Source organism: Haliaeetus leucocephalus, unplaced genomic scaffold (assembly GCF_000737465.1).
Source record: "Haliaeetus leucocephalus isolate CR32 unplaced genomic scaffold, Haliaeetus_leucocephalus-4.0 Scaffold306, whole genome shotgun sequence".
Classification (NCBI taxonomy): Eukaryota; Metazoa; Chordata; class Aves; order Accipitriformes; family Accipitridae; genus Haliaeetus; species Haliaeetus leucocephalus.
The window spans coordinates 4,266,146-4,289,779 of record NW_010972742.1 but is presented as its reverse complement, the minus strand read 5'-3'; the positions used below and the strand labels follow the sequence as shown (position 1 = coordinate 4,289,779).

The 23,634-nt window shown below is 48.7% G+C and overlaps 2 protein-coding genes across 5 annotated transcripts in view; one reads left to right on the top strand and one right to left on the bottom strand.

The window, feature by feature from the left end:
• NTNG2 (netrin G2) overlaps window positions 1-13,106 on the top strand; it is a 47,778-nt gene extending 34,672 nt beyond the window's left edge. The window contains exons 5-7 of the mRNA XM_010570879.1: window positions 11,590-11,757; window positions 12,213-12,347; window positions 12,694-13,106. Coding sequence (XP_010569181.1) covers window positions 11,590-11,757; window positions 12,213-12,347; window positions 12,694-12,917 — 527 coding nt within the window. The 3' untranslated portion in view covers window positions 12,918-13,106. The remainder of the gene's footprint in view (window positions 1-11,589; window positions 11,758-12,212; window positions 12,348-12,693) is intronic.
• A 6,790-nt stretch (window positions 13,107-19,896) lies between these two features.
• Window positions 19,897-23,634, bottom strand: part of SETX (senataxin) — a 37,902-nt gene continuing 34,164 nt past the window's right edge. For 2 of the 4 annotated variants that reach the window (XM_010570883.1, XM_010570884.1), the window contains one exon: window positions 19,897-22,820. In XM_010570883.1, coding sequence (XP_010569185.1) covers window positions 22,035-22,820 — 786 coding nt within the window. In that variant the 3' untranslated portion in view covers window positions 19,897-22,034. The remainder of the gene's footprint in view (window positions 22,821-23,634) is intronic. The other 2 variants (XM_010570881.1, XM_010570882.1) reach the window with 1 other exon arrangement.

The window sequence follows — 23,634 nt, the reverse complement described above, 5'->3', positions numbered from 1 at the left end:
CCCCCCCCCCCCCCCCCCCCCCCCAAGTATTGCAGACTTCTGCTCTGAGAAGGAGCTGGGTTTGAATTATTTGACATAGCATCCAATCTGGGTCACCTTGGGCTATTGATGAAAAAACGTGTAGAGAGTGTGTGTACATCTGTATGTACATGTGTATGTATATAAACACGTGTCTATGAAGTACCGGCAGCAAAGACAGTAGAGCTCAGCTGGGATTTCTATTGAAAGACTGATGGTATGATAGGACTCCTCATTTAACAAACCTGGAGGTAGTTTGATATCAAAGAGCCTTGAGTTTTGGGTAAGCAGAAGCCTGGGTTTGAATTTTATGGCTCAGAATTACCCTCCAGAAGAAACAAATCAGAGAGGTGAATGAATAATGAATTCTTTGGTTTGCAGGCAAGTGGAAAGAATTGGAGGAGAAATAGTTTCAGAGAAATGCAAATGCAATTAAGAAAAATGCACCTAATTGAAGGGTGGAGGATGGTTTTTCTGGGTAAATGAACCACATTTAGATTTCAAGCAGTTAAGTTTAAATGGTTAAAAATTTCAAACAAAAATTAAAAGTCTCCCTTAAGTAATTTAGGATTTTAAAAGATTAAATGCTTTAACAGTCTAAAATATTCTTTGCTTTTCTGGTCAAAACCATTTTGATAACTCTTTTTTTCCCCCTTAACAGAGCTTGGCATCCTCAGTGCTACCTTTGTTTCACTGGAAAATGTTTTCCATCAAAATTTTCTGCTAGGGAGAAGCTGGGGGGACGCTGGGAGCGATATGCAGGAGGTGGACAGGAGGGATTTGTGTCCAAGGCCAGTTAAGGGGAGATTATTTAGCCTGCATAGGAGACTAGAAGTGACCTAAATTAAGTATTTAAACTAGCTCAGGGCTATTATGAAATTAAGCATGATAATCTGCATGAAGCAGTAGGACAAACAAGGACAGGAGGGCAGCAGGTGGAAGTTAAGTAGGAATTTGTGTTCCGAGTGTTATTTTAGTTCGGGCTGTTGTGACAAGCGCGGCGGGGTGGGCACCGCACCCGGCATCGCTCCTGCGCAGCTCCGCGGGGGCTTGCTGACGTTAAGCCATCACTTAATTTGCCCTGCCGAACGAAGGGTGCTGGCGGAAATTAACACATGCCAAATGGTAGAGGTTGGTTTTGATGGTGCCAAGTAGTTTGCCACCTGTGGGGTGGCAAAAGGGACTGGTGCTGTTTATGGAGCCGGGGTAGGCAGGGCTCTGCCAGCTGGCAAGTAGATGCCAGGCAGTGGAAGCCCACCTCCCATCAGGGCGGGCTGGGGGGTCCTCCGCACCTCCCGCCTGCTCTTCACCCCATCTCTGCCCAGGTGTGCTTTCCTTTCCCCTTTTCGGCTTAATTGGCAATTAGTTTATGATAGAGCTGTAAGTATTTAAGCCAATATCTGCACCAACAGAGTAAGCTGATACAGCCACAGCCTCCGGCCCCTGCACGCACACACGCGCTCCCTGCATCCAGCGTCATCAGGCTGCCATCGGCTTAATCCTCTCGCTGCCCCAGTTGTAACCGCGCTGAGAAATCGGTCACCAGTTCAGCCCCGGCAGCGGCAGCCTCACAGATGTACAGGCTGGCAAGGAACCCCCCTGTTCCCCCCCCCCCCAGTAAGTGCCTCCCACCTCTTCTCTTTGCTTGCTAGCATATGAGCGACCGCAGCGGGTTACCACCGCAAAAACCACCACCGCAAAAACCACCACCGCAAAAACGACCACCACAACAACGCCCACCACCACCACCTCAACCACCACCACCACCACCACCACAGCCGCCGCCACCACCACCACCACCACCACCACCACCACCACCACCACCCCCCTACCTGCCACCACGACGCAGCCAGGTGGGTGCCATGGTCCCTGCCTCGCTCAAAGGGCCAGGACTCTGCCGCCGGGCTCCTCTTTTTGGCTGCTTCCCATCCCAGCTCCTCCAATAGTAGTGGGGAACGCATGGGGCTGCCACGTTGGTGGCCCTGGTTATCTGCTCTGTAGGATGACAAAGGGACATGGATAAAAATCACCCTGACTCGGTTCATGTCCCTCAGCCTCTGGGCAGTCCTGGTTTGCTGTTCTCTCTATTCAGCCCAAGGGCACTTTGACACGTGTAACACGGGCTAGGAGCAAGCGTTATGGTCCCTGTAAGCAGGGAGCCAGGCACAACAGGTCCACCTCAAAGCCACGAGACAGCCACGCCATGGGTTGACATCCCCCCTCACCGGCTGATCTCACTCTGCTGTCACTCTGTTATGATCAGAGCAGCAAGAAGTGAAGCCAGGACTGTATGCGGGGGAAACAATGTTTTTCCCTTTTTTCTCTCAATTTTTTTTCTTTTTTTTAAAAGAAAACATTTTCAAATCCATCCTTCCTAGAGCCACGTGGCAACATTGTCCTGCACAGGGCTGGCAGGGCTGCAAGAGATGCTCTCTTACAGCTCCATCACAAGGCAGGGCAGGAAAGCAATGAAAGCTTTACTGTCCCACCATAAAATTAAACCACGTACCCAGTCTTGCCTCGCTGGAAGAAGGGAATTGTACCCCCTCCTGCTCTATCCCCGACCTCCACATGCGATACCAGAGCAGGCAGAAGAGTTGCCCTGCCTGTACATGCAGGGTGCTGATCCTAGAGTGTGACAGGAAAGGCTGGGTGCTTCTCTGCCCCCCCAGCCGCTCGCTCGGATGGGGAACCGTCCCCATGGAGGGCTGCTGCCTTGGCACACAAGCAGCCACCTCCTGCCACTCGCCAGCAGACTCGGAACAGCCCGCAGGCTTTGCTAAGTCATGCCAGGGATGGGATGTCGCGTCAAAGGAGAAGCTGGCTCTGTTCTTGCTGGCTTTTCCGATCCTGCATCGAGTCCCTGTGGCCAGACTCAAGGAGGTAATGCAGGCTGGCTGCATCTTCAAGGGCAGTTTTCCTAGGGCAGAGCCACACTCTAACATTGCCCAGGCGGCCGCCGTACAAGCAGTGAGGGAGTGTGCAGGGCTGGAGCTCACACACGTGCCAGAAACACTCTTTCCTAATTTCTAAAATCACCCCGTGGAGGAAAACTTTTGTCCTTTTTCCTGGGGGTTCCTCCTTCCCTCCCACCGCGAACAAGGAGACAGCATTTTCACTATTCTGTTGGAAATGAGCAGATAAAACTTAACAGCAGGACATTTTTTTTAAGCTTCTTATGGGGGAATTAGACACGCATTCCTCCCCTTGCAATGCTTTCTGGGCCTGATATTTCCCAGGAGGACGATTTACACCCACAGTATGTTAGTAACAGTCTGTCTGGGGGAGCTGCCAGAAGCCAGTCAAAGGGATGAGGAAACTTGATTGCATGTTTATGCAAATATAGATATATTCATGGAAGTACCCTGCTTGAGTAGTTAATCAGGAAGCCGAGGGTTTAGCTCCAACTTCCCTGGAGCTGGAGTGACCCTGGGCAAAAAAGTACAAGACTCTTCTCTGTTAAGAAGTGCTCCTCACCCAGGTCCGTGTTGTACACGTGCAGGAGGACATTCATCCACCACCCCTGCCCAGAGCTCACACCATCACCATGGTCCCAGCAGCGACAGGGGATCACGTCTACATCTGCACCACACTCTTGGGGTCATTTGATTTTTATCCATGCTCACCCATAGCAATGTTTTAGGTCTATTTTTTTTGCAAGTGCTGTGCACGTGTAGGTGGTGTGTTTAGTGTCTAGCTCGTGTGTGATTTGCAGTGCTCTGCCTCGCTTGTGTTGTACATCGGGAGCAGGCAGGACGGCATCTCTGTGGGGTTGGGGCGGTGGGGGGGTAGTCTCTCCTGTCAAACTGCTCTGAAGGACCTGGGAGATGTCACACACCTCAGGGTTTATTCCTTCTCCAAACCAAAACTGATGGCAAGGGACAAAAAAAAAAAAAAAAAAATTGCAGTCCAGCCACCACATCTCTGGCTTGATAGGGTCAGGCCTCAGCTCAGAGCTCATCACCCCCATGCAGACCCCCATCCATGTTTCTGCCCACCCCAGAATGGTGTGCCAGGGGATGGAGACAGTCCCTGGAGGGGCTCTTCCAAATAAGAAGAGGGCTCTCTTACCTGGGCAGCATGCTGTGTTTGATACCAAAGGTCCATTGTGTGCCTTTGACCAGCAATAGGGAATCAAGGCACAGCCTAATTCTGATCTGCTTTTGACCAGAGACATTCCCCCCACTCCAGTCCGGCAAAATGTAAAGTACTTCTTTAAATACCATGACATCCCCAAGGGGCTGTGAATCTAACTTACCTGGGCCTCAAGGGAAACTCCTTGTTAAAGAGATGACCCTTGGAGCTCCTGGTAAGATGCCCATTTGCAGGAGACGCAATAACCCCAAGCTGGGTCAGAGTCCCAAGGCGAGATACTCTGCAGTTACCTCCCTTCTGAATTTTAGAAGCATTAAATAAATCCCTCGTTGCTTTAAAGCCAGCTCAGACAGACAGACATTTAAAAAAACAAAAAGTCCTGTAAGAGCCCTGCCCCATCCCTGTGCTCTTTCACCCTCTAATTTACACACTGTCTTCTGCCCTCTGAATTTCTGCTTCCCACCATAAGCAAGCATCATCAGACCAGCCTCTGAGTTCACTGCCTCTGTGCCTGTGAGAGAAACGCAGAAAGAAACAGGTATTTAAAGCCAAACCGATATGTTTTTCCCTTCTCCTTCATGCCTCCGCGCACTAGTGGGTAGCAGAAAGCAATGTAGCACGTAGGCTAGAGGAATAGATTAGATTTGGGTTGTCTCTGGGTTACATGGATCTGCTAGACATCTGCTTCCTTTGGCTGCTTGTGGTGTTTTCCATGGTCAAGGTGGAGCTGTGGTCATGTTCGTAGGATGCTTTTGTGCCCGGTCGCCTGTCGTGCGGTGAGAGGGGGGAGAAGAATGAGTTTATGGGCACGGTCTGTGGTCTGAAGGCAGTCGAGGCTGCCAAAATGGGTAGAAGGGAGGGAAATCACAGAGTTACCCTAAGGAGGATGAATTAAGTGCTATTCTCATTTGCCTTCTGCAGTTCTGTTATTTCAAAACCTTCCTTGAAGCCTGTCAAATTCTTCCTTGCCATTTGTTACATTTTTCCCACGATCAAAATAAGCAAAAAAAGCTTTTTTTTTTTTTTCTTCTGCTTCCATTTTTCCCCTCTGGTTTGTAGCAGTTTCAGCAGTGCCAGGTCACCTCTGGGAAAAACAAAACCAGCCTGCTTGATGGTTAAGAGCTCCAACAGAAAGAGAGCACCAAAAGCCTGGCTTTGTGTAGGTCCTGCAGAAAGGGAGCCCGTGTTTATGTTTTGAGACGGACTATTTCAGGGTCCTTCCCCACTACTCCAGCACCACTTGACCCAATGGTTTTTGCTGTGAAGCATGACTTCTTGGTTCAATTTATTCTACTTCCCCAGAAATCCACCAAGACCAGCAATTTTCATCAGGGCTGATACAAGCCCCTGAGATAAGAGCTGCCCAGTGTTTCCCATTTGTATGAACTGGGTCTGGGGGTGAAACGTGTCTCTCCCCCTCCTGATATGTAAAACTGTCCATTAATGTCCCAGAGCTACAAGGGAAACATTCTCAGGATAATGAGCATTAATAATTTTCCTGACTCTGTAAATGCGATTGAGTGGAGGTGTATGTGAATGACTAAAACGCAAAATGCCTCCAGGGCTTTTTTTTATTGTGACTCTAATTAAACCCTTGCCAATTTGCACACTGCTTTTTTCATATTCTCTTTAACACCATATTAATACCAATTGGTTTCCACTTTCTGGCTGAAAAGGACAATGTCTATCACCTTCTCTTAGAGCTTGTCATTAAAAAGAAAGAATCTTTTTTTTTTTTTCTTTTTTATTCTGCATTGTTTATCATCCCCTTGACGAGGCTGGGAAATCACATCTCTCTCCTACTCGGGTTTGTCCTTTGAAACTTGGCAAGGATCAAGAGATTTTTTTTTTTCCTCCTCCTCCTTATGTTACCCAACTGGAGCTTGAAATTAATAATATAGCTTTTAAAATTTTATTCCTTGGTTTGTTTTCTAGCAAACTTGAAGATTGTTACCAATATTGAGGAGACGGGGAGGGGTATGGAGTCAGTGCGGGTGAGGGTTTGGAGGGAAACCAAACCATTGATCTATAAATTTCTTGCTACCTTAATTTGTCTGCAGTGGCTTGCAAATTCTTTAATTGGTATTTCTGAGGGATGAGCAGAGCCTGAAGGAGGACCTAGAAGTTTGGATTAGAAATCAGGACTTCATGCCTCCATCCTAAGACACCTGTGCTAATTCTCAGTTCCATTATTTCCAAGCAGGGAGGGGTGCAGATCAGTCACCGAGGTCCTTATGCAAACACACGAGCAAAACACCATGCGTGCAGCTGGGCTGAGAACGGGCAGCTCAGCACACCGCTGCCATCCCACCCTTTGCATTGCAAAGGCTGCCCAGTCCCTCCAGCGCCCGAGGACGCGCCAGCTGCCCAACGCCAGCAGCGGCGCTTGCATCGAGCAGGCGTGAAAACCTTGCCCAGAACAGGGTTGGGTCCGTTTTGTCCTCCAAAGCTCTTGGCCCTCCATCAGAGCGCTGCAGAACTCCTTGCTGGATGCCAGCTCCCCCCTTGCACCAGCACACCCAGTAACACAATTTTCCCTTTTGATCGCCACAAGACTACACCGGTTTGTCAGCGGCTGCCCCGCTGCAAGTGGGCTCTCCCCTGGCCAAGGCTGGCCCAGGAGCAGAAGGTAGGAGACGCGTGGCTGAGCTGGGTCCTGCCAGCGAGCACCGGCTCCCGAAACTCAGCAAACGCTTTAGTTTCTAGTTCTGCATCTCCGTTTTCCATGCATCTCTCTCCTCCTCCCGCCTGGGAAAAAGCTCAGGGTTTGTCTGTGCCCTGCACGCAGCTGGGAATCTGGTGAGGCTGGATTGAGCCTCGGGGTTTAGTCATATACATGAAAGATGAGGATGGTAAGTGGTAGAAGAGATTGTTCACAGCTTGCTGCTGGGGTGAACAGAGAGGATCATGGAAATCCTGTCATCTCCCGAGACCGGAGTCTGTTTGTAGAGCAGAATAACTTTGTAAACAGATAGGCCTGTGTCGTTTGTAGCATAGATGCCTTCCTCCGTATTTCCTTGCTTCAGGTCTCCTGCTTGACTGCCTAGGGTGAGCTGCTCCTGGTGGGAACCTTGGGAGGCTTCACACTGGCTGCTGAGGCTGAAGTTTCTCCTCCTCAGGGTTCCCACCAGCACGCACGCTTCGGCAGTCGCCCATCAGTGCTTAAGTCCTGTTTCCCAGCTGAGATGCCTCTAGCTTGCTCCAGCCGTAGACAACAGCATCCCTTCCAGTGCAGAACGTAACGACTGCTGAAGCTGGCCCCAGGACACAACCCAGTGCTTGGAAATATTTAACTGGGGGACAGAAAGTGCTGGAATTGAGGCTTTCTGGAATTGTGCTCTTGGGCCTGTCTCTGGCCTCACAGAGAGGCAGAATTGTGTTCAATACAGTAACAAGAGATAGTCCTACACCATGGGCGTCAATGCCAGGTGATGCCGACACTCTGTGCCAAACAAGGGGGGCTTCTGAGTCTTGACAGTGGTCTGCAGTTTCAGGTTGTCTCCATGCTTGGGCAATGTAATGACCACATGCCAACACTCCCCCATCCAGCAGCTCCCACACCCTCCCCTTAGGAGTATTTTTTCTGTCTCTCTTCACTTTTAAAGTCTCTAATTTCTAGGAGACTTTGTCTCTCATTCCTGGTTCAACATATCCTCAGCCAGATACGGCTCCATCACCCCACCCTAGATACCTGCCTAGAGCTTCCAGTGTCCCTTTGCCACCTTTTTAAGCAAAAAGGAGGGGGATCTGTATTAAATCTGATGTTCTCTCTAACTGATGCCACTGTAAGCTGTTCAGCGCTCACCAAACACAGCAGCAGTTGAACCCAAGGCGAAGCCACCAGACCCTCCTGAGAACATTCGAGGTAAGGCCATGCCTGTCCCCAAGGATGGGGCAGGACAGGTTTCTCCCCCAGTACCCGTAAACCAGGACAACCTATCTGTCCTCGGCATGACCCACCATCAGTTCTGCTTCACCCAGCCCCATGGAGAGCTTTTTGGAGACATGTTTGGGGCTGGGATGGCTGCAGGAGAGCCCATGGGCACCTCAGCTGCTTTGGGAAGGGGTTTCTTGCCACAGGGCAACATTAATTGGTCAAGATTAATTGGGCTGATCAGCTGTGCTGGGCCAACAGGGCCAAGCCTCGTTAGCAGATCACCCTGCTCCCAACACCCCTTGGAGTCTCCTCACATCCATGGCCCCCTCCTCATGAGGGATAGGCACAACCGTTGGGGCTTCTACGCAGGGACATGGCCCCCAGGGCCACCTGCAGCACCCAGTGCAGAGATGTGGGGCTTTGGAGCACCCTGGGGACCACTGAGCTGCTCTGGGCTGCCCCGCTTCCTTCATGGCGGGGACAACAGACCCCAGTCCCCCCAGAGTGTGCCAGGCTGCTGCTGAGCACCCATGAGGAGAGGCCACCATGTTTTCTGCTCAGCCATCACGCCAGGAGATGGAGGAGGCCGTGGTGGCAGAGCACGGCTTGGGCATCATGGTGGCCTGTCACAGCCGTGGAGGCTGGAGATGCCGTGTTGGTGGAGGAGGGTCTGGACACCATACCAGCCCACCATGGGACCAGGGGAACCCATGGAGACCTGAGGAGACCCCAACACCACAGCAGACTCACAGATGGTGTCAGAGGCAGGAGCGGGCCCGCTCTGACCATGGCTGAGCCCTGGGGGTGGAGAGCACGGCCACCCCCTGCCACAGTTGTCACTGTGGGGATGTCACCAACACTGGTGGATGTAGCCAGCAATGCCCACCCAGCACCACAGCGCTGTGCAAGGGCTGGCATGCCACAAACACCGGTGGGACCCGTTCCTAAACACCCTGTAGGATCTCAGCGCTGCTCAACCTTGCCCCTTACCAAAGCACAAAGTCCCTCAAGCACCAAACCCCATCATCTTGATTTGGAAGTGACAGCCTTTACCCCCAGTACCCCGGGTCATTCTGTGTGGGACGGCGGTCTGGCTGACAGCACAGCCCTGGGGAAGCACCATCCCGGCCGGAACAGCCCCTTACCCTGAGGAATTACCCCAGCCCAACTGGGCTGGGCTGGCCCTGGAAGCCCTCTCCCCACCACAGCCCTCAGATATGTTTTATCATCTTGCATAGCGGCTCCGAAGAGCAAAGCAGGGCGCACAGCACACTCTGCAGGCAAGAGGCATGGGAAGAAGCCAGGTATGTGCTGGGGGGGGGGCGATGAGCCAGGCTGGAGCAGCACATGCTCTGCTGGACCCCATAGCAAGCCCTGCTAGATACCACCTCCGTAGCGTTTGTCCTCCTAGCTATACTCCTAGTAGCTTTTTGGGTGCCAGTTGGCGTGACCTCCATCAAACTGAGGCCATGGCCAGTAGATTATTTTTTATTTTAAGCCGTTTAGACTTGTAGAGCCTTATCCCGAATAACCCAGTTCGTGCCACCGAACGTGCGTAACGGGGAGATGTGCGAGTAGCTCCTCTGCCTCGGCCCCCGGCTCTGTGCATTGCAATAGCACAGTGCATTGAGTTTTTCATGTATCAAAACTTGAGGAGGGGAGAAGAGGAGAAATTTAGCAGCTACCAGCTGTCTGGTGCAGAAATAGATGCGGGCACTGCCAGAGCAGTGTTCTTGGCTCGGCTCGGCATTGTTCTCGTAGCAGAGCTGCTCGCGGCAGGGTAGGACGCGGAGTGGTGCTAAGCGGCAAGAAAAAGCATGTCTCTGATTTTTCTTAAGCATCCTCAAAGAGCTCAAAACTCATCCGGCTCAAACCAGACTCTGGCCCAGTGGCTCCTATTGAAACATATAAAGGTAAGAGGAGGGAGCGTGGTGCTCCAGGGCTCCTAGCCTTTGCCCAGGTGATACGGTCCAGCAGCCTCCAACATGGAGAAGATGGGGAGGGTTTGCCTATCCGAGTCGTGGTTAGGAGGGTTTGCCTATCCGAGTCGTGGTTAGCTGTGTGTAGGAGTGCATCCCTAGGGTAAAACAATGCTTGGGAATTGCAGCAGCCAGAAGTATTTGAGCTGAAATTCTTCGGGTCTTTGTCAAACAGGTAGAAGTTTTTTCACAGAGGGTCAAGATTACAACGGACTCTCAGCTCCTCCTCAGGCAGCTGTGAACCACGGGGAAACCTCTGCCCAGCTCCATCTTCCCTGGTCATCATTCCATTGAGACAAGTCTCGTCCTCCAGTCACATGTGCATGCCTACCCACACCCTTCCCTCCCATCTCTCTGCCATCCTTGAATGTTTCATGCTAGAGCTTGGAACAAAACCCCAGCTCCAAGCCTCTCTTCTCCTCTCTGAAGGCTGGGAAAGCTCAGACCTGGCTGACGCTGTTTCTGCTCACGTTATCCGCTGCCCGTGCTGGCTGGGACACCTCCTGACCAGGACAGCTGGGCCACAAAGCAACTAGGGTACCTCCTCTCACCCTGAATTATACTTCTAAACTTCCAGAAAGATCCAGCATCCTGAATCTAACATTGCAAGGCAGTCACCATCCCATCATGGTAATAAAAAGCAAACACAAGAAAGCAAGTAATCAAATTCCTCTGGCCACAGATTAAACCTAGCTGGTTGTTTTCTAACACGTGCCCACAGCTGAGAGAGGTCAGCCCTGGGGACAGGACCAGTGCTCGGCCAAGTGGTGGTGGCATCTCCCACCCCAGCAGCAGCCTCTGTGGGCATCCCAGTGCTGTGCCAGGCAGCCCTGGTTCAAACCCTCACACGCTTTTCCACCATCTTTTGAAGGACCCCACGCAAGCCACACTTCCTTGCATAGACTAATTTTAACCATTTAACCTGAGAGTCACCATACTTCACAACCAGCGTTGATTTAGGAGGTACAACAGCAAGGGGCACGCTGAGAAGGGACACAGAGAGGAAAAAGCCAGAGGCAGCGAGGTTTTAGCTGGACATGCAGCAGCTTCAGCTCCACTTCAGCCTTGTCCAGGGCTTTCCCATCGCTGGAGGCAGCGAGTGCTGGGCCAGTCCCCTCCTTGCCGCAGCGAGGCAGAGCGCAGCCTTCATCAGAGCCTTTGCTGGGGCTCTGCGCCCCAGCACAGCTCATCCCTTGCAGGTCCTGCAGCCCCACCAGCGCCAAACCCAGGCACCAAGCTGGGCTCTGCTCATTAACAAGGCAGCTCTTTAATTAACACCTGACTCCTCTCCACTGCCTGCTCCCATAATTATGCGTTTCCTTAAAGAGATCGTGTCCTGGGACAGCTGGGGACTGGCTCCTGCCTGTCCTCGCCCCAAGGGGACAGACCCCCCTGACCCCGCTCTGCTCTCTGAGCAATGGCTTCCAGCCCGATCCCCCCACGGCAGTGAAGAACAGCCACCACCGTGCGCACTCATCCTGCCCAGCCCTGCGTCAGCAGCGGCCGTTGCATTTCACTGGAGCAGGAGCCTCCTCCAAAGCCTCGTGGCTCCTCGCCTTTGCCCGGCACGAGGGTGGATGCTCCTGGCCCAGCTCCTCAGCTCTCTCTTCTTCTCCGCAGACTGCGAGTGCTACGGCCACTCCAACCGCTGCAGCTACATCGACTTCCTAAACGTCGTGACCTGCGTAAGCTGCAAGCACAACACGAGGGGCCAGCACTGCCAGCACTGCCGCCTGGGCTTCTACCGCAACAGCTCGGCGGAGCTGGATGACGAGAATGTATGCATAGGTGAGCGCTCCGATGGCCATGGGCAGCGGCACCGGGATGTGGGACGGCTCGTGCGGGACCTCGATCTATGGGGTGGGCTTCAGTTCAGCCCCGCTCTGGAGGGTGGTGTGTCCACCTGCGTGCTCCCCAAGGACAGCAGCCGTTACGGTCTCTGCAGCCTGCCAAGGCATCTCTTCCCTGAAAACAAAACCCAAATAATAGCTTTCCAACCTGGTTCAGATGCATTGCTTTACCAGGAGGTGCTCAGCTCCAAAGAGGGGATGATTTTTGCATCCACGGCTCTTTGTACTGTTGGGGCCTCTCATGCAACCATGCCCTCCCAGCCCCTTGGTCTCTAAGGTCCCTCCCATAGCATACAGCCAGGCTTTTCCGAAGTCCCCAACACCTCCCTGGAGGCATTAGCAGGCACAAAGCCCCCAGGCAGGACAGGCACTAACAGCCCTGTCTTTGGCCAGAATGTAACTGCAACCAGATCGGCTCCATGCACGACCGCTGCAATGAGACCGGCTACTGTGAATGCAAAGAGGGAGCCACGGGGCCCAAGTGTGACGACTGCCTGCCCAACTACTACTGGAGACAGGGCTGCTTCCGTAAGTACCTGAGCCAGGGTGGCAGAGGGAGGCGTGAGATGGGTCCAAAGAAGAGGGGGATCTTCAGCACTGCTTGCTCGGGTGCCCCGTGATGCTCAGGGTGTAGGGGGAGCAGACTCCAGCCATTCCTCCCGAATCCAGAATGACTTGATAGCTTTGCCCCTGGAGTCTGCAGCCCCCACTATGTTCCTCTGGCCTTGGGACTGCTCGAGCACTACGAGGGTTGGAGAATTTAACCCCGAGGAGCTAGAGAAGAAAGCCAAAAGCTTCTCACTTCTGCTGCAGTCAAGGGGTGTAACATACCCCGTATTAACACCCACGTCCGTCCTTCCTCCCCACCTCGTAGCCAACGTCTGCGACGATGAGCTCCTGCTCTGCCAGAACGGCGGCACCTGCTACCAGAACCAGCGCTGCGTCTGCCCCGTGGGCTTCAAGGGGGTCCTGTGCCAGCAATCCAGGTGCGAAGCCGACAAAAAGGACTGCGACGGTGCCGCCAGCGTGCACGGCAGCCTCGGCGCCGTCCTCCTCGGGGCGCTTGCCCTCCAGCTGCGCGGCTGGGTGGACCTCTGAAGCCGCAGAGGAGGGAGCCCAGCCCAGGCACGTCACCCGAGGGATCTGGGGAGACTAAGGTAACGGGTGGCTCTCCCCACCGTCTCCTCCGCCTTCCTTCACGCTAGGACTTGCACAACGTCTTTCGGTCCACTTTCCAAGCAGAGAGGTACGCAGAAAATCAGGGGCTCACTCCTGGTCACGAATCCATCCCGGCAGTAGCCGGGGTGGCCACAGCGCAGAGCCGGCTGCCGAGCAGCGGCGCAGGGACTGCACCAGCCTGTGCCGGGGCCGTGGTCCCGCAGCCCAGCGGGGACACGGGGCCCATCCTTCCCTCCACGCAGCGACTCTCCTTCCCTGCTCCGCACAGGGCAACCTGGGGCCGGGGCCACCGGGGCCCTGGTGAAACAGTGCCGCGATCCAAGGGAGGTTTTTTTTATTATTACTTTATTTACTTTGGTATAGGCTGGGGTGTTCTTTTTATTTTTTCCTCTTCTTAGTGTCCTGTTTCGAAAGAGACTGTCATGACAACTCCAGAGCCCCATAACACAACAGGCAGGGGAAGGGGAGGGAGGGAAGGGGGGACTCTGGTCCATCCTTGCTGCATAGTCCCACGTCCCACCATCGGCCTGGCCTGGCCACACACATACTGTTGCCTACAACTCTAGTTGCTGCATTGATTTTTGTATTTTCATTGCTGGGTTTTGTTTTCTTGCACTTACGGAGGACGCAAGGGCCATTAGGCATATGGTATGTGAGGAGTGCAGTGTCTTATCCACACATGTCCGTATAGTGTACGGTTCAAATACTTTTTTTGGTAGAGACTTATTTTTGTTTGGATTAAATGTTATCAAAGAACCACAACTTAAAGGGACATTTTGCCATGAGCATTTTATTCTGGTGTATCCTCCTCCAGTAAAGCAACTATTAATGGCTGCTTGATCACCACGTTTTCCTTTTTGTGTGCACAGTTAATTACAGGTAAAGACTTATTTTTTGATTCATAATGTCCTCTTGTGTTTTCTGAGTCACTACCAAGCTGCACCACATGGTGAGGGAGAGGGGCGGGAGAGAGAGGTTGCCTCATCGCTGAGAGCTGTTAATTATTTCTCCTAATTACTCTGCTGAACCTAGGTTAGACTACTAACTGTAGACAATGAACAAAGCCTGAGTGATATATTAAGCTCTGGTCTCATGTGGAAAGGCCATTTCCAAACGAGTCTGCAGCAGCAGAAGGCTGGGTAGTCCAAGGATGCTGCTCCAGGGGCACCTCAGCTGTCCAGCCACATTGCAGCCCCCCCCCCCCGAGCTGGTGCTATGATGCACCTTTGCAGAAAAAAGCTGTTTATTTTGAGTATTTTTCAGCAGCCACAGCCTGCAACTTCAGTATAGAGCTCATAGGGACTAGACCAATTCATTTAAGGCTCATAAGCATGCCCCTATCTGAGGAAGCATTTGCAGTCAAGCACACAAACGAAGGCAGGCAAAACCAGACACAAGAGAATGACAGGAATGTCATGAACACAAGAGCTTTAATTTCGTCATGTCCAAAGATTTACCGAGCCAGGAGCTGATCGAGTGGAGGATTCGAAGACGGGAGACACCCCCCACCTCCACCTCGTTCAGTTCTGGGCTTGTTTTCTTGAGAAGGTGAGCAGCCCTTGGTCACCAGCCCAGCTCTACACAGCTCCCTGAGCCAGCCCAGGAGCCCCACGCAATCCAGGCTTGAGCCTCCACTGGCATTTCCAGGTCTGGTGTCCTTGCCAGAGTTCTACCCCAAGAGCTTCTCTACCAACATCTGTTCTGTTTCAGCACTGTGTCTCCATGGTCCTGTCCCTACACCCCATCCTGCTCAGGGGGGCCTCTGCTGAGAGCAGCCCACATTTCAAAAGTGCAAGAGCCTGCGTCCTCCAGCCTAACATTGCAGATATAGCGTACGCAGCCAGTGCCCCCAAAATGCAGCTACCCCCACGGAGAGGGGGACAGTGAGCTTGTACGTTGAAAAAGCAGAAGAAAACAGCAGCGAAGGTGCAGGATGGATATTGTCGCTTCAAAGAGCAACACAAATCTGGTGCACGTTTTGAGCAGCATTTAACATCACAGGGGCAGGTCACAGGGCTTAGTTAATCCACCAGAAAATAAGTGAAGGTTAAACTCACCCTGCTGAGATTTGATCTTTGAGGGAGTGGGCTGGCACAAGCATTGCCTCCCTTTCTTTAATGCAGCCAGTTGCTGTCTGTTGGTATTGATGCTTGCTCTTTCTTTGTACTTTCCAACTGCAATAGATTTAAAATCCTCATACGTTACTGTTCTTATAAGTAATAGCATAGAAAAGACTGTAACAAGATCAAGATCTCTAATGGCACTTCTGGAAGGTGAAGCAACATTCTCCTTTCCCTCCGCTAGTGTTTTTCTCTAGAATATTAGATTAAGCAACAGAAAATTTACTACTTCATAAAGCCGTATCCCAGGCAAACTCTGCACCCAGCAGATTCCCTGTAAACACACGCTGCTATTGCGATGCAAGCGGGAACGTGCCAAGCAGCAGCGCCAAATTCCCATAGAAAATGATCTCAGAAGAGCACAACAAACTCAGAACAGCCCAGGAATGAAGAGTGCTGAAGGTGGTAGACCATTGCACTAGACCTTTTTAGATTTGGGGGATTTTCTCTTGGTTGATTGGGTGTTGGTTGGTTGGATTTAGGGTTTTGTTTGTCTGTTTTTAAGCTAAAACATCACTGGCTTCCTAACTCAGCTCCAGAGATGGTACCAGCTCCCTGTGAACCCAGAATACCAGTAATGTTCAGTCCTGGACCTTCTTTAACCAAAGCCCAATGAATAGTTCTGTAACTTCAACCAGAAGTGGAAAATTGTGGTGCCAATCCTCCTGCAGCTATGCCAAAGGACACCTAAAAAACGTAGGGGAACAAAACACAAGCCCTCCACGCTACATAGACCATTCTTAGGCTCTTCCTAGTTGTAAGAAGCAAAGCCCTCTGTGAAATAGTAACTGCAAAGGCCAAACGTGACATCCTTCATCTCGCAGAAGAAAGGCAAACGGCCTTTAGGCTGTGAGCAAGAGCAGGGAATTCCCAAAAGAGGGAGTTGCAGACTTCCCTCCTGGGGCTCTGCCTGCAGACAGGGCAGTACGGCTCATCTTCAGGCTCAGACACAAAGCTAGCCCTGCGTATTGGAGATCAGGATGCCATTTTACCTGTCCAACAGTGCTGGAGAACCTGCCATCACGTAACACAAACCACTGCAAGACAGAAAAAAAACCTCTCACACAAAACTTAAACTTGGTATTTAAGAAAATAATTTAAAACTTCTGAAAGATTTGGCACTGAAGATCCATTAACTGCAGACATGTCTGTTAGCACATAGGTTTCTACACAAAGAGAATAGAGCATTATTGAATTAATACAGAGAGAAACCATCACAGCAAGTACCCGCAGATCCAAAAGTTCATCTTCTTTAAAATAGAAATATTTGTACATCAGCTAACGCTTCCAAATGGGAGAATTTGTCCAATGAGCTCGATGCTTTACTTGTGGAAAGGTTAACCAAAAGGTACTTCTCTTTCCGAGAAAAGCCACTTGCGCTCTTTCAAGAGGTTTTCATGGGTATCCTGTCGCCAGCATTTGATTCATTTGAAAAAGTTTTTAAATTACACTTCTGTCTGCAAAAAAGTGACCTCTTCAAACAGTACAAGTAGAACTTTTGATTTTTCTTATTTACCTCAAATTCTACTCTGATTTTAACCATTTAGAGTACTGACAAATCTAAATAACCAAAAGCCCCAAAGCAACAAAAATCTGCCTAAGCTGGCAGACCACTGCAGCCAGGCTGAGTCCACAGCCCCAGCTGCAGAGGGGTCAACAGCAGTCTGGCTTTATACATATTTGCTCACTTGCCAGATAAAATGTTAAGCCTGCAGTCCCGGGGAGCTGGAGACAGAAGAAGGGGGGCGGGGAGAATTCTGTTGGCACTTACCAGGTATGTTATTTGTTTTTTTAAAGATGAGGAAGCAGACATCTCAAGAGTGATTTGTAAGGAGCCTTACGGAGGCTGGAGTAGTGAAAGAACCAACACTTCAGTGGTAATAAAAATAACAGTCTCACCAACCAATTCTGTTCTGTAACTAGCTTTCATGAAAAGTCCCAAATGTAAATGAAACAAAGTATAAAGGAGGAGCTGAGCATTCTGGCTCAGAAATAAGAGCAGAGCTGGGTTTTGAAGAGCTTTGTATCACCATCTTCTCAGCCCTTCCAGCAGGGAGTTGGAGAGTTTGACCACCATCACACAGAAACTGGCTAAAAATCACACACTGATTTGAGATGCAGAGAAGAGCTTCAGAGCATCCTAAAGGCTCCTTTGTCATTTTGATTCTCTAGGTGTCATAAGAAGTTTCACTGCAGGAAGAAACGTGTGAGGAAAGCCTAAAACCACCCATTTTTACTAAAGAACTACCTTCTCTCCTGGCCAGCAACAACACTGGGCTCCAAAAGCTCCATCCTGACCCCGTTCTATGCTATTTCAGCAATTGAAACAAAGAGAGGGGAAATTGATGGGATTTCGTTGTAGCAAAGGGAGTTCTTGCTTGATGCAACAGTGAAATCAGTGACAAAATTGGACAGCCGCACCAGTGTAGCCTGTCAGGCTATAAAACAAGGTTTTCTACGTTTTCACAATACCAAATGTAATGTGTACTCAAACCACCTTCATTTTCATTTCTATCACTATTTGCCTGGGATTTGGTGGCAAATTAGTTGAGGCCTTAGCAGACAGGTACATATGGCTAGAAGGTCTCATGTGTCAGCGATACTCAATGTATAAGGCTGCTTCACTTACATTTATTTGCAGTAAAGAATAAGGCATTGGGCTCCTTTCCAAACACCTTAAAAAGACAAGAAAGGAAACCTTATATACGACTTGGGAATGAACCTGTTGTGGCAAGAGACTGTATTATATCATTAACATTATAAATTCCATTTACAATACAGCAGTCATTTCATCCATCATTTATTCATGCAGACTAGAGAGAACGTCTTGCATTTTTAGGACTGTGGTTCTGCTTATCCTTGGTATTGCTACAGTCACTGGTTAGCTACTCCAGTCTCTCCCTTCTACGCGCAAAAGTAAACCCCAGCACCTCACCACGTTTCAGTAACTGCAAAAAAAAAAAAAAGCGTCAACTCTGAAATTACTGGGGTTCCATGTTATTTTTCAGATGTCACCTGGGACTGGGAATGTTGTTTACCCTCAATCAGTACGTTTGGTCGCTACAAGTTCTTTCTTGCTCTGGAAGTACGCGCTGCTCAGTGCTTCCCTAACATCAGTATAGCAGGCGTGGGGGCTACTTCCATTCTATGCACACCTTGCACCGCTCAGTCTCCCAGCTCCCGTGCCTCCATCCATTAGACCCAGTTGCCAACTAGTTATGGCACTCAGCTTATCTAGGAGACAGTTCCGTAAAAACTCATTGCCCCACCTGTACTACCAGCTCTTCAAGTGTGAATATAAACAAGGGACTGGGAAGAGAGGCTGATGTTTTCACTACATACCCCCAGCAGCATGGCACAGCATTCCTCAGGCCCATCCACTACCACCACCACGCCAAGGAGCGAATGCCCTCCCTGCTACGCTTCCCAGAGTGGGTTAACGCTCCTGCAAACGGCTGGTTTTTCTCTAGCAGGGCCGCAGACATCCATAGGTACAACTGATAAAGTCACCATTAGTAAGCCAGCACCCCATAGCATAGCGCACGTACAATGAAACACAGGCAAGAAAAATGTATTAGACAAGTACCTGTTTGGGTATCACCATTGTACGTATGGCTCTAGTTTGTTCTCACATCACCATCATTTGGAGTAATGACATGGAAAACAATTACAGTAAACCTTAAAGGAAAAAGGGATAACCAGAATTATACTCCACCTTCACTGGAAAGCCTATTTTGTGTACAAACAGCTAAAAAAAAATCCCAAACTTTGAACAAAACATAGTCCAACACTTACAAGAGACTTTCCCTTCTTACCGATATCAAAGACTAATAGTACCACAAAGGGAACAGGTTTTGCACCGAGAATTAAGCTGTCAAGCCTGGAAGAATCATGGAAGCCTCTGCATAAAATCCTGAATACTGCTTCTTCTGAAGTTTTTTGGCACAAACCCCAATTAAACTGTTTTACGTTAAGTTGTGTTGAATATGTTCTTTACTGGTTTTTCCGACTTAACACTCAGCAGAAGGGAACAATCGCTGAACAACCTCCTCCAACTGTCACTGGTTCTGAGATGGTATTAAATGAATAAAGCAAGTTTACACTTGGCTTACCAACACTGACTGTCCACCACTACTCAGTACTTTATAACACACAATGGAAACAGCAGAAAAGTTACCAAAGTTGTACCCTGTTTGTTCCCCAATGTAGATTTTATTTGAATTGGTGAGAAGTGTGCTTTGGATTGGAGTTTGCTTGGTTTTCCATGTTATGGGTATAAAAGAGAAGGGAAAAAAGTTAATTAAAACTACAAACCTACTCTGAGTGATATGTGAAGAGGGAAAAGTGTTCTAAGTGCAACAACCCAAACACTTTTTTTATTAAAGAATACACCACTAATGATACAGACTGATACAGCAGCAATAAGCTACCACTGAAAGATTGACAATTTAAGTCAGATAAATCTAGTATTAAATAAGCAAAAAAGTCTAAGCCACTGACCACACCTCAAAGATGATTTATGGAAAAATGTAGGCATTAGACAGTACGTGACCTATGTGGTATGTACAAAATACAACAAAAATGAAATGTGAAAACAAAATTCCTTCAGCATGTGGTAAGTATAGCTCTCAGAAGAACACGTTCCAAAATGCAGATTAAGGAGAAAGAAAACTAGAAGAAAAGTTTCAGAGAAATATTCTTTTGACAAAATTTTATTTAATGGCCAGAAAAGCATTTCTTCATTCACACTGTTGCCAGCTTCACTTTATTTACATAAAGTCAGTCTAAATGGCTTCCACAGCTATAGGATCCTACAGCTGTTTGCAGAATAGCAGCCTTTTTAATGTGCTAAGTAGAAACAGCAGGCAGGTCAGCACACCCCTGCCAAGAAGAGCCAAGAGGTTTGAAAGATGACAGTATTTTTAAATATTCCTATTAACATAAAGGGAGATAACACATAGGGCATGGATTCCGTGATGTGAGAGTGACCGAAATGTCCAATTTGTGACAGTCAGATTCATTCAAGCAGCCTTCCTTCTTCTCACACAAGGTACACAACATCAAGGAAGAGTCATGGCAGTTTTAGGAGAGCATATACCGCTGACAAGAGGTGGTCAGGGTTCACTGAAGCAATTAAGATTGCAACATAACAAATAACTAAAGCTAAACAATGCACATATGTCGATTTCACTTCACAGGCATCTCAAAGATTCTCCCCATTATCTTAAAATGCTCTGTATTACGCAGCACAATGAGCTGGACAGCCACAGACAGCAACTAAAAGCCTCCCAACACACCTACAATGCAGCTGCTACCAGTAAAACATGTTTGTTCTGGGCTTGGATGCATTAAGGATGCTAAATTTTACTGACAATTAGAGTTTGAACCACTACCTGCTGTTTTGTACTGTAAGGCACTGAACTGGATCTCACATACCTCTTTGGCAGTGGGTTAAAAGGACAAAGCTGACACTAATCATTGCAATGAATGTGTTGGGACAGAAAACGTAACTAATGATTATGGCTAAATTCTGGCCAGAGAAGTCTGTCAGCTCATTTGCTTAGGGAAAGCCACTGCCCTTACATTGGTTAGGCATAAGTTAGTTGGCAAGGGACAGCAGAATACCGCCTGCTTCATAGCAGGCTGTATTTTAACACAGATGCACAGAGATAGCAACCTGGCCCACTCACAATGCACACAACTTGTGTAACATAGCAAGGTGCTGCATCCTCAGGCAGAAGCATGCTAGACTATCTCCATGCAAAACTCTGTGCACATGAAATGTTGCTCTTCACCTCAAGACAGACACATACTCCAGAAAAAGTGATACTTCACAGGGACCCAAAGGCATTCTTAGTAGAAATAATTCCACTTTTATTGTGAAATGTTACGATGAGAGGAAGGTGTTCTTAAAAGTAGTTCAATTTTCCCCCCCACCCCATTTTATTGGTTATATATTCTTCATCAACACAGTGGAAAGAATCCAGTAATAACACCTAGAATGAACTGCTTGCCCTTTTTCTCTCTATACATCTCCAAAAGCTCTATACAAAAACTCAAGTGTCATTACCCATAAGCATTAACTAGGTCTTTGATTAAGATTCCACAGTGCTGTTGTTGATTATTCGTCACATTGACTCACTGGGAGCAAAACAGACCTTGTAGGCTTTAAACTGCGGCTTGCATTGCCACTGCAACAAGAAAAGGATTCCAACTGATGAAGTAGCAGCAAGAGCAAAACTCAAGGCACATTTGTATAAACGAAAGCTCTTCTGTTCCTATAAAAACAGGCAATAAAATATACAAAATAAGTAGAATACTCTCCATTCAACCAATGTACATCTGCCTTCAGTCTTTCCTGAAGCACTAGTGGAGCATGAGGAAGAATCACTGCTACCACATTTTCAACATTCACTCTTTGCTATCAAATAAATTAGACTTACTAGTGTAAAGGGAAAAAGAAGTCTGGCTGTTCTTGGGGTTTGGGGTTTTTTGTTTGTTGTTTAGGGGTTTTTTTGCTTTGCTCTGGTTCTTCATAAAAAAATTACATCACTAAGAAATTAGCATTTGCACAAGGAAACAAGAAGCTGTATATTTGCCAAATTAAATCTTAAAATAATTCTGTATACTGTACAAATATACATTGTCGAACATTTACAAACTTAACTTCCTAGATGACAAAATTCCCTGCTCTTCCAAGCAATGCAGCTACCCAGATTTTTTCAAAAGCTCAAAGCTATCAACTGTCAGGTATAAAGTCCCCTGCACAATTAGGGACAGGATGAGAAAAAGATGGATCTACTGATAGTAGTGGTATCAATATAAGGGAGTTCCAGGTGTACTAAATAATTTAAAACACAGTCCTTGCTAGACAGAAATCTGGGAATAGATTTTCAGTAATGAGCCAATACTAAAGTCAGTGAGAGGTCTTTCTTCGCTTGGCACTGTTTGATTCTGTGTTCTCTGGTGATTCCTCTGATGTTCTCCTCGTTAAAACTTGATAGTCTTTGTTCCACTTACTGCTATTATTTTGACCTCCTTCACTGTGGGCTTTTGAACTGCTTTTCGATACAGGAGCTCTCCGGTCACCCTCATGCCGAGCTGCGTAAGGCAACGAGGAAGGCATGTCATATTGCCCCATCATTTGCTGGGGCTTCTTAGGAGTTTCTGTTCTGGAAATCTGACCCCTGGCAGCCGAGGACACACCGAGGCCTTGCTGTGACGTTGATCCTGCATTGCTCTGGGCTGACCGACTGCTGTCTTTTGAGGCCTGCTCCTTCCCTTTTGTTTCAGTTCTACTCGCCATACTTGCCAGCCTTGGGTCCCGTGGTTTCTCTTGATCAGCAGGAAGCGCTGCAGCCTCCACTGGTGCGGAGGTACTGCCTCTCCTGGAGTCTGCAGCCTGAGCCCTCTGTGGCTGTTGGGGCCCTCTGCTTCCTTGTGGCACTGCATGGCCAGCACCAGCAGCGAGTTCCCGTGAGCTGTGGGCCTCCCTTGGATTTGCAAGCTCACCCCTCTTGCTACTGGAAGGACAAGCCTGCAACAGAGGAGATTTCTTTGTCCCTGCTTTGGTTGAGGGCTGTACTGTTGCGTTGAGCTTCAAAATCTTAACAGCATCTTTCCTGTAGCTTTTTTCTGATGTCTTGATAATGGCACCTCTTTTCTGAGCATCCTGAATCAACTCATTCCAGTCTTTATTTTCCTTTAAAAAAAGAAAAAAGATACCCCCCCCAAAAGTAAACAGTTATCAGAAAGAAATCAACACAAATGGACAGAGGTGTCAGAGGATGCACAACCCCTTTAATCAAGGTACCTGACACAACTGTCATGGAAACCACTGTTATGTTCCTTCTGGAATGGAAGAATCTTATGTTTCACTTGCAAAACAGCAATAGGCACTCTGGCTGCTGTAACACAGGGAAGGTACTTTCAACCATCAGTGAGCTACTACTTAAAATGACAATTTCTATATTTATGAAGGCCAGAAGAGTTCTCTCATACAGAGAGTGAAACAGGAACATGGCTTTAATGCCCTCTAGTGGTGTAGCTAACACCCCCACCCTTCGAAAAAGAATAAAAATCAAATAGTGTAAGACATTAACCCTATTCAAGAGCACTCCCTACACATTCAGTGGGCCTTTATAGTCCCCCAATTATGTAGTTCTGTTTCAGAAACACTTGTTTCAAAGAGTACAAGCAAAGAGTATCCTCAGAAACCATATGACTACACAAAGTAGTGTCAAAACCAATAATCTGAAGATCAGGCAAATGTTTTAGGGTGGTTTGGTTTTTTAAAATAATTTTCCTTGCTCATGTATCCAGTGACAACTGCAATAGCTGGAGGAACAGTAAGGAGCAAGCAGGAAAGTAGCCCTGCCATTATCCTATCTTTACCAGTAGAGAGAAGATTTTTTACAACCCCCCACCCTTGAATTGTAAAGGACAGTGTTACAATTTAGTTACTGAGCACATGGTGAGAGTAATTTCTACCTTTCCTTCTTGGAAGCAAGAAAAAC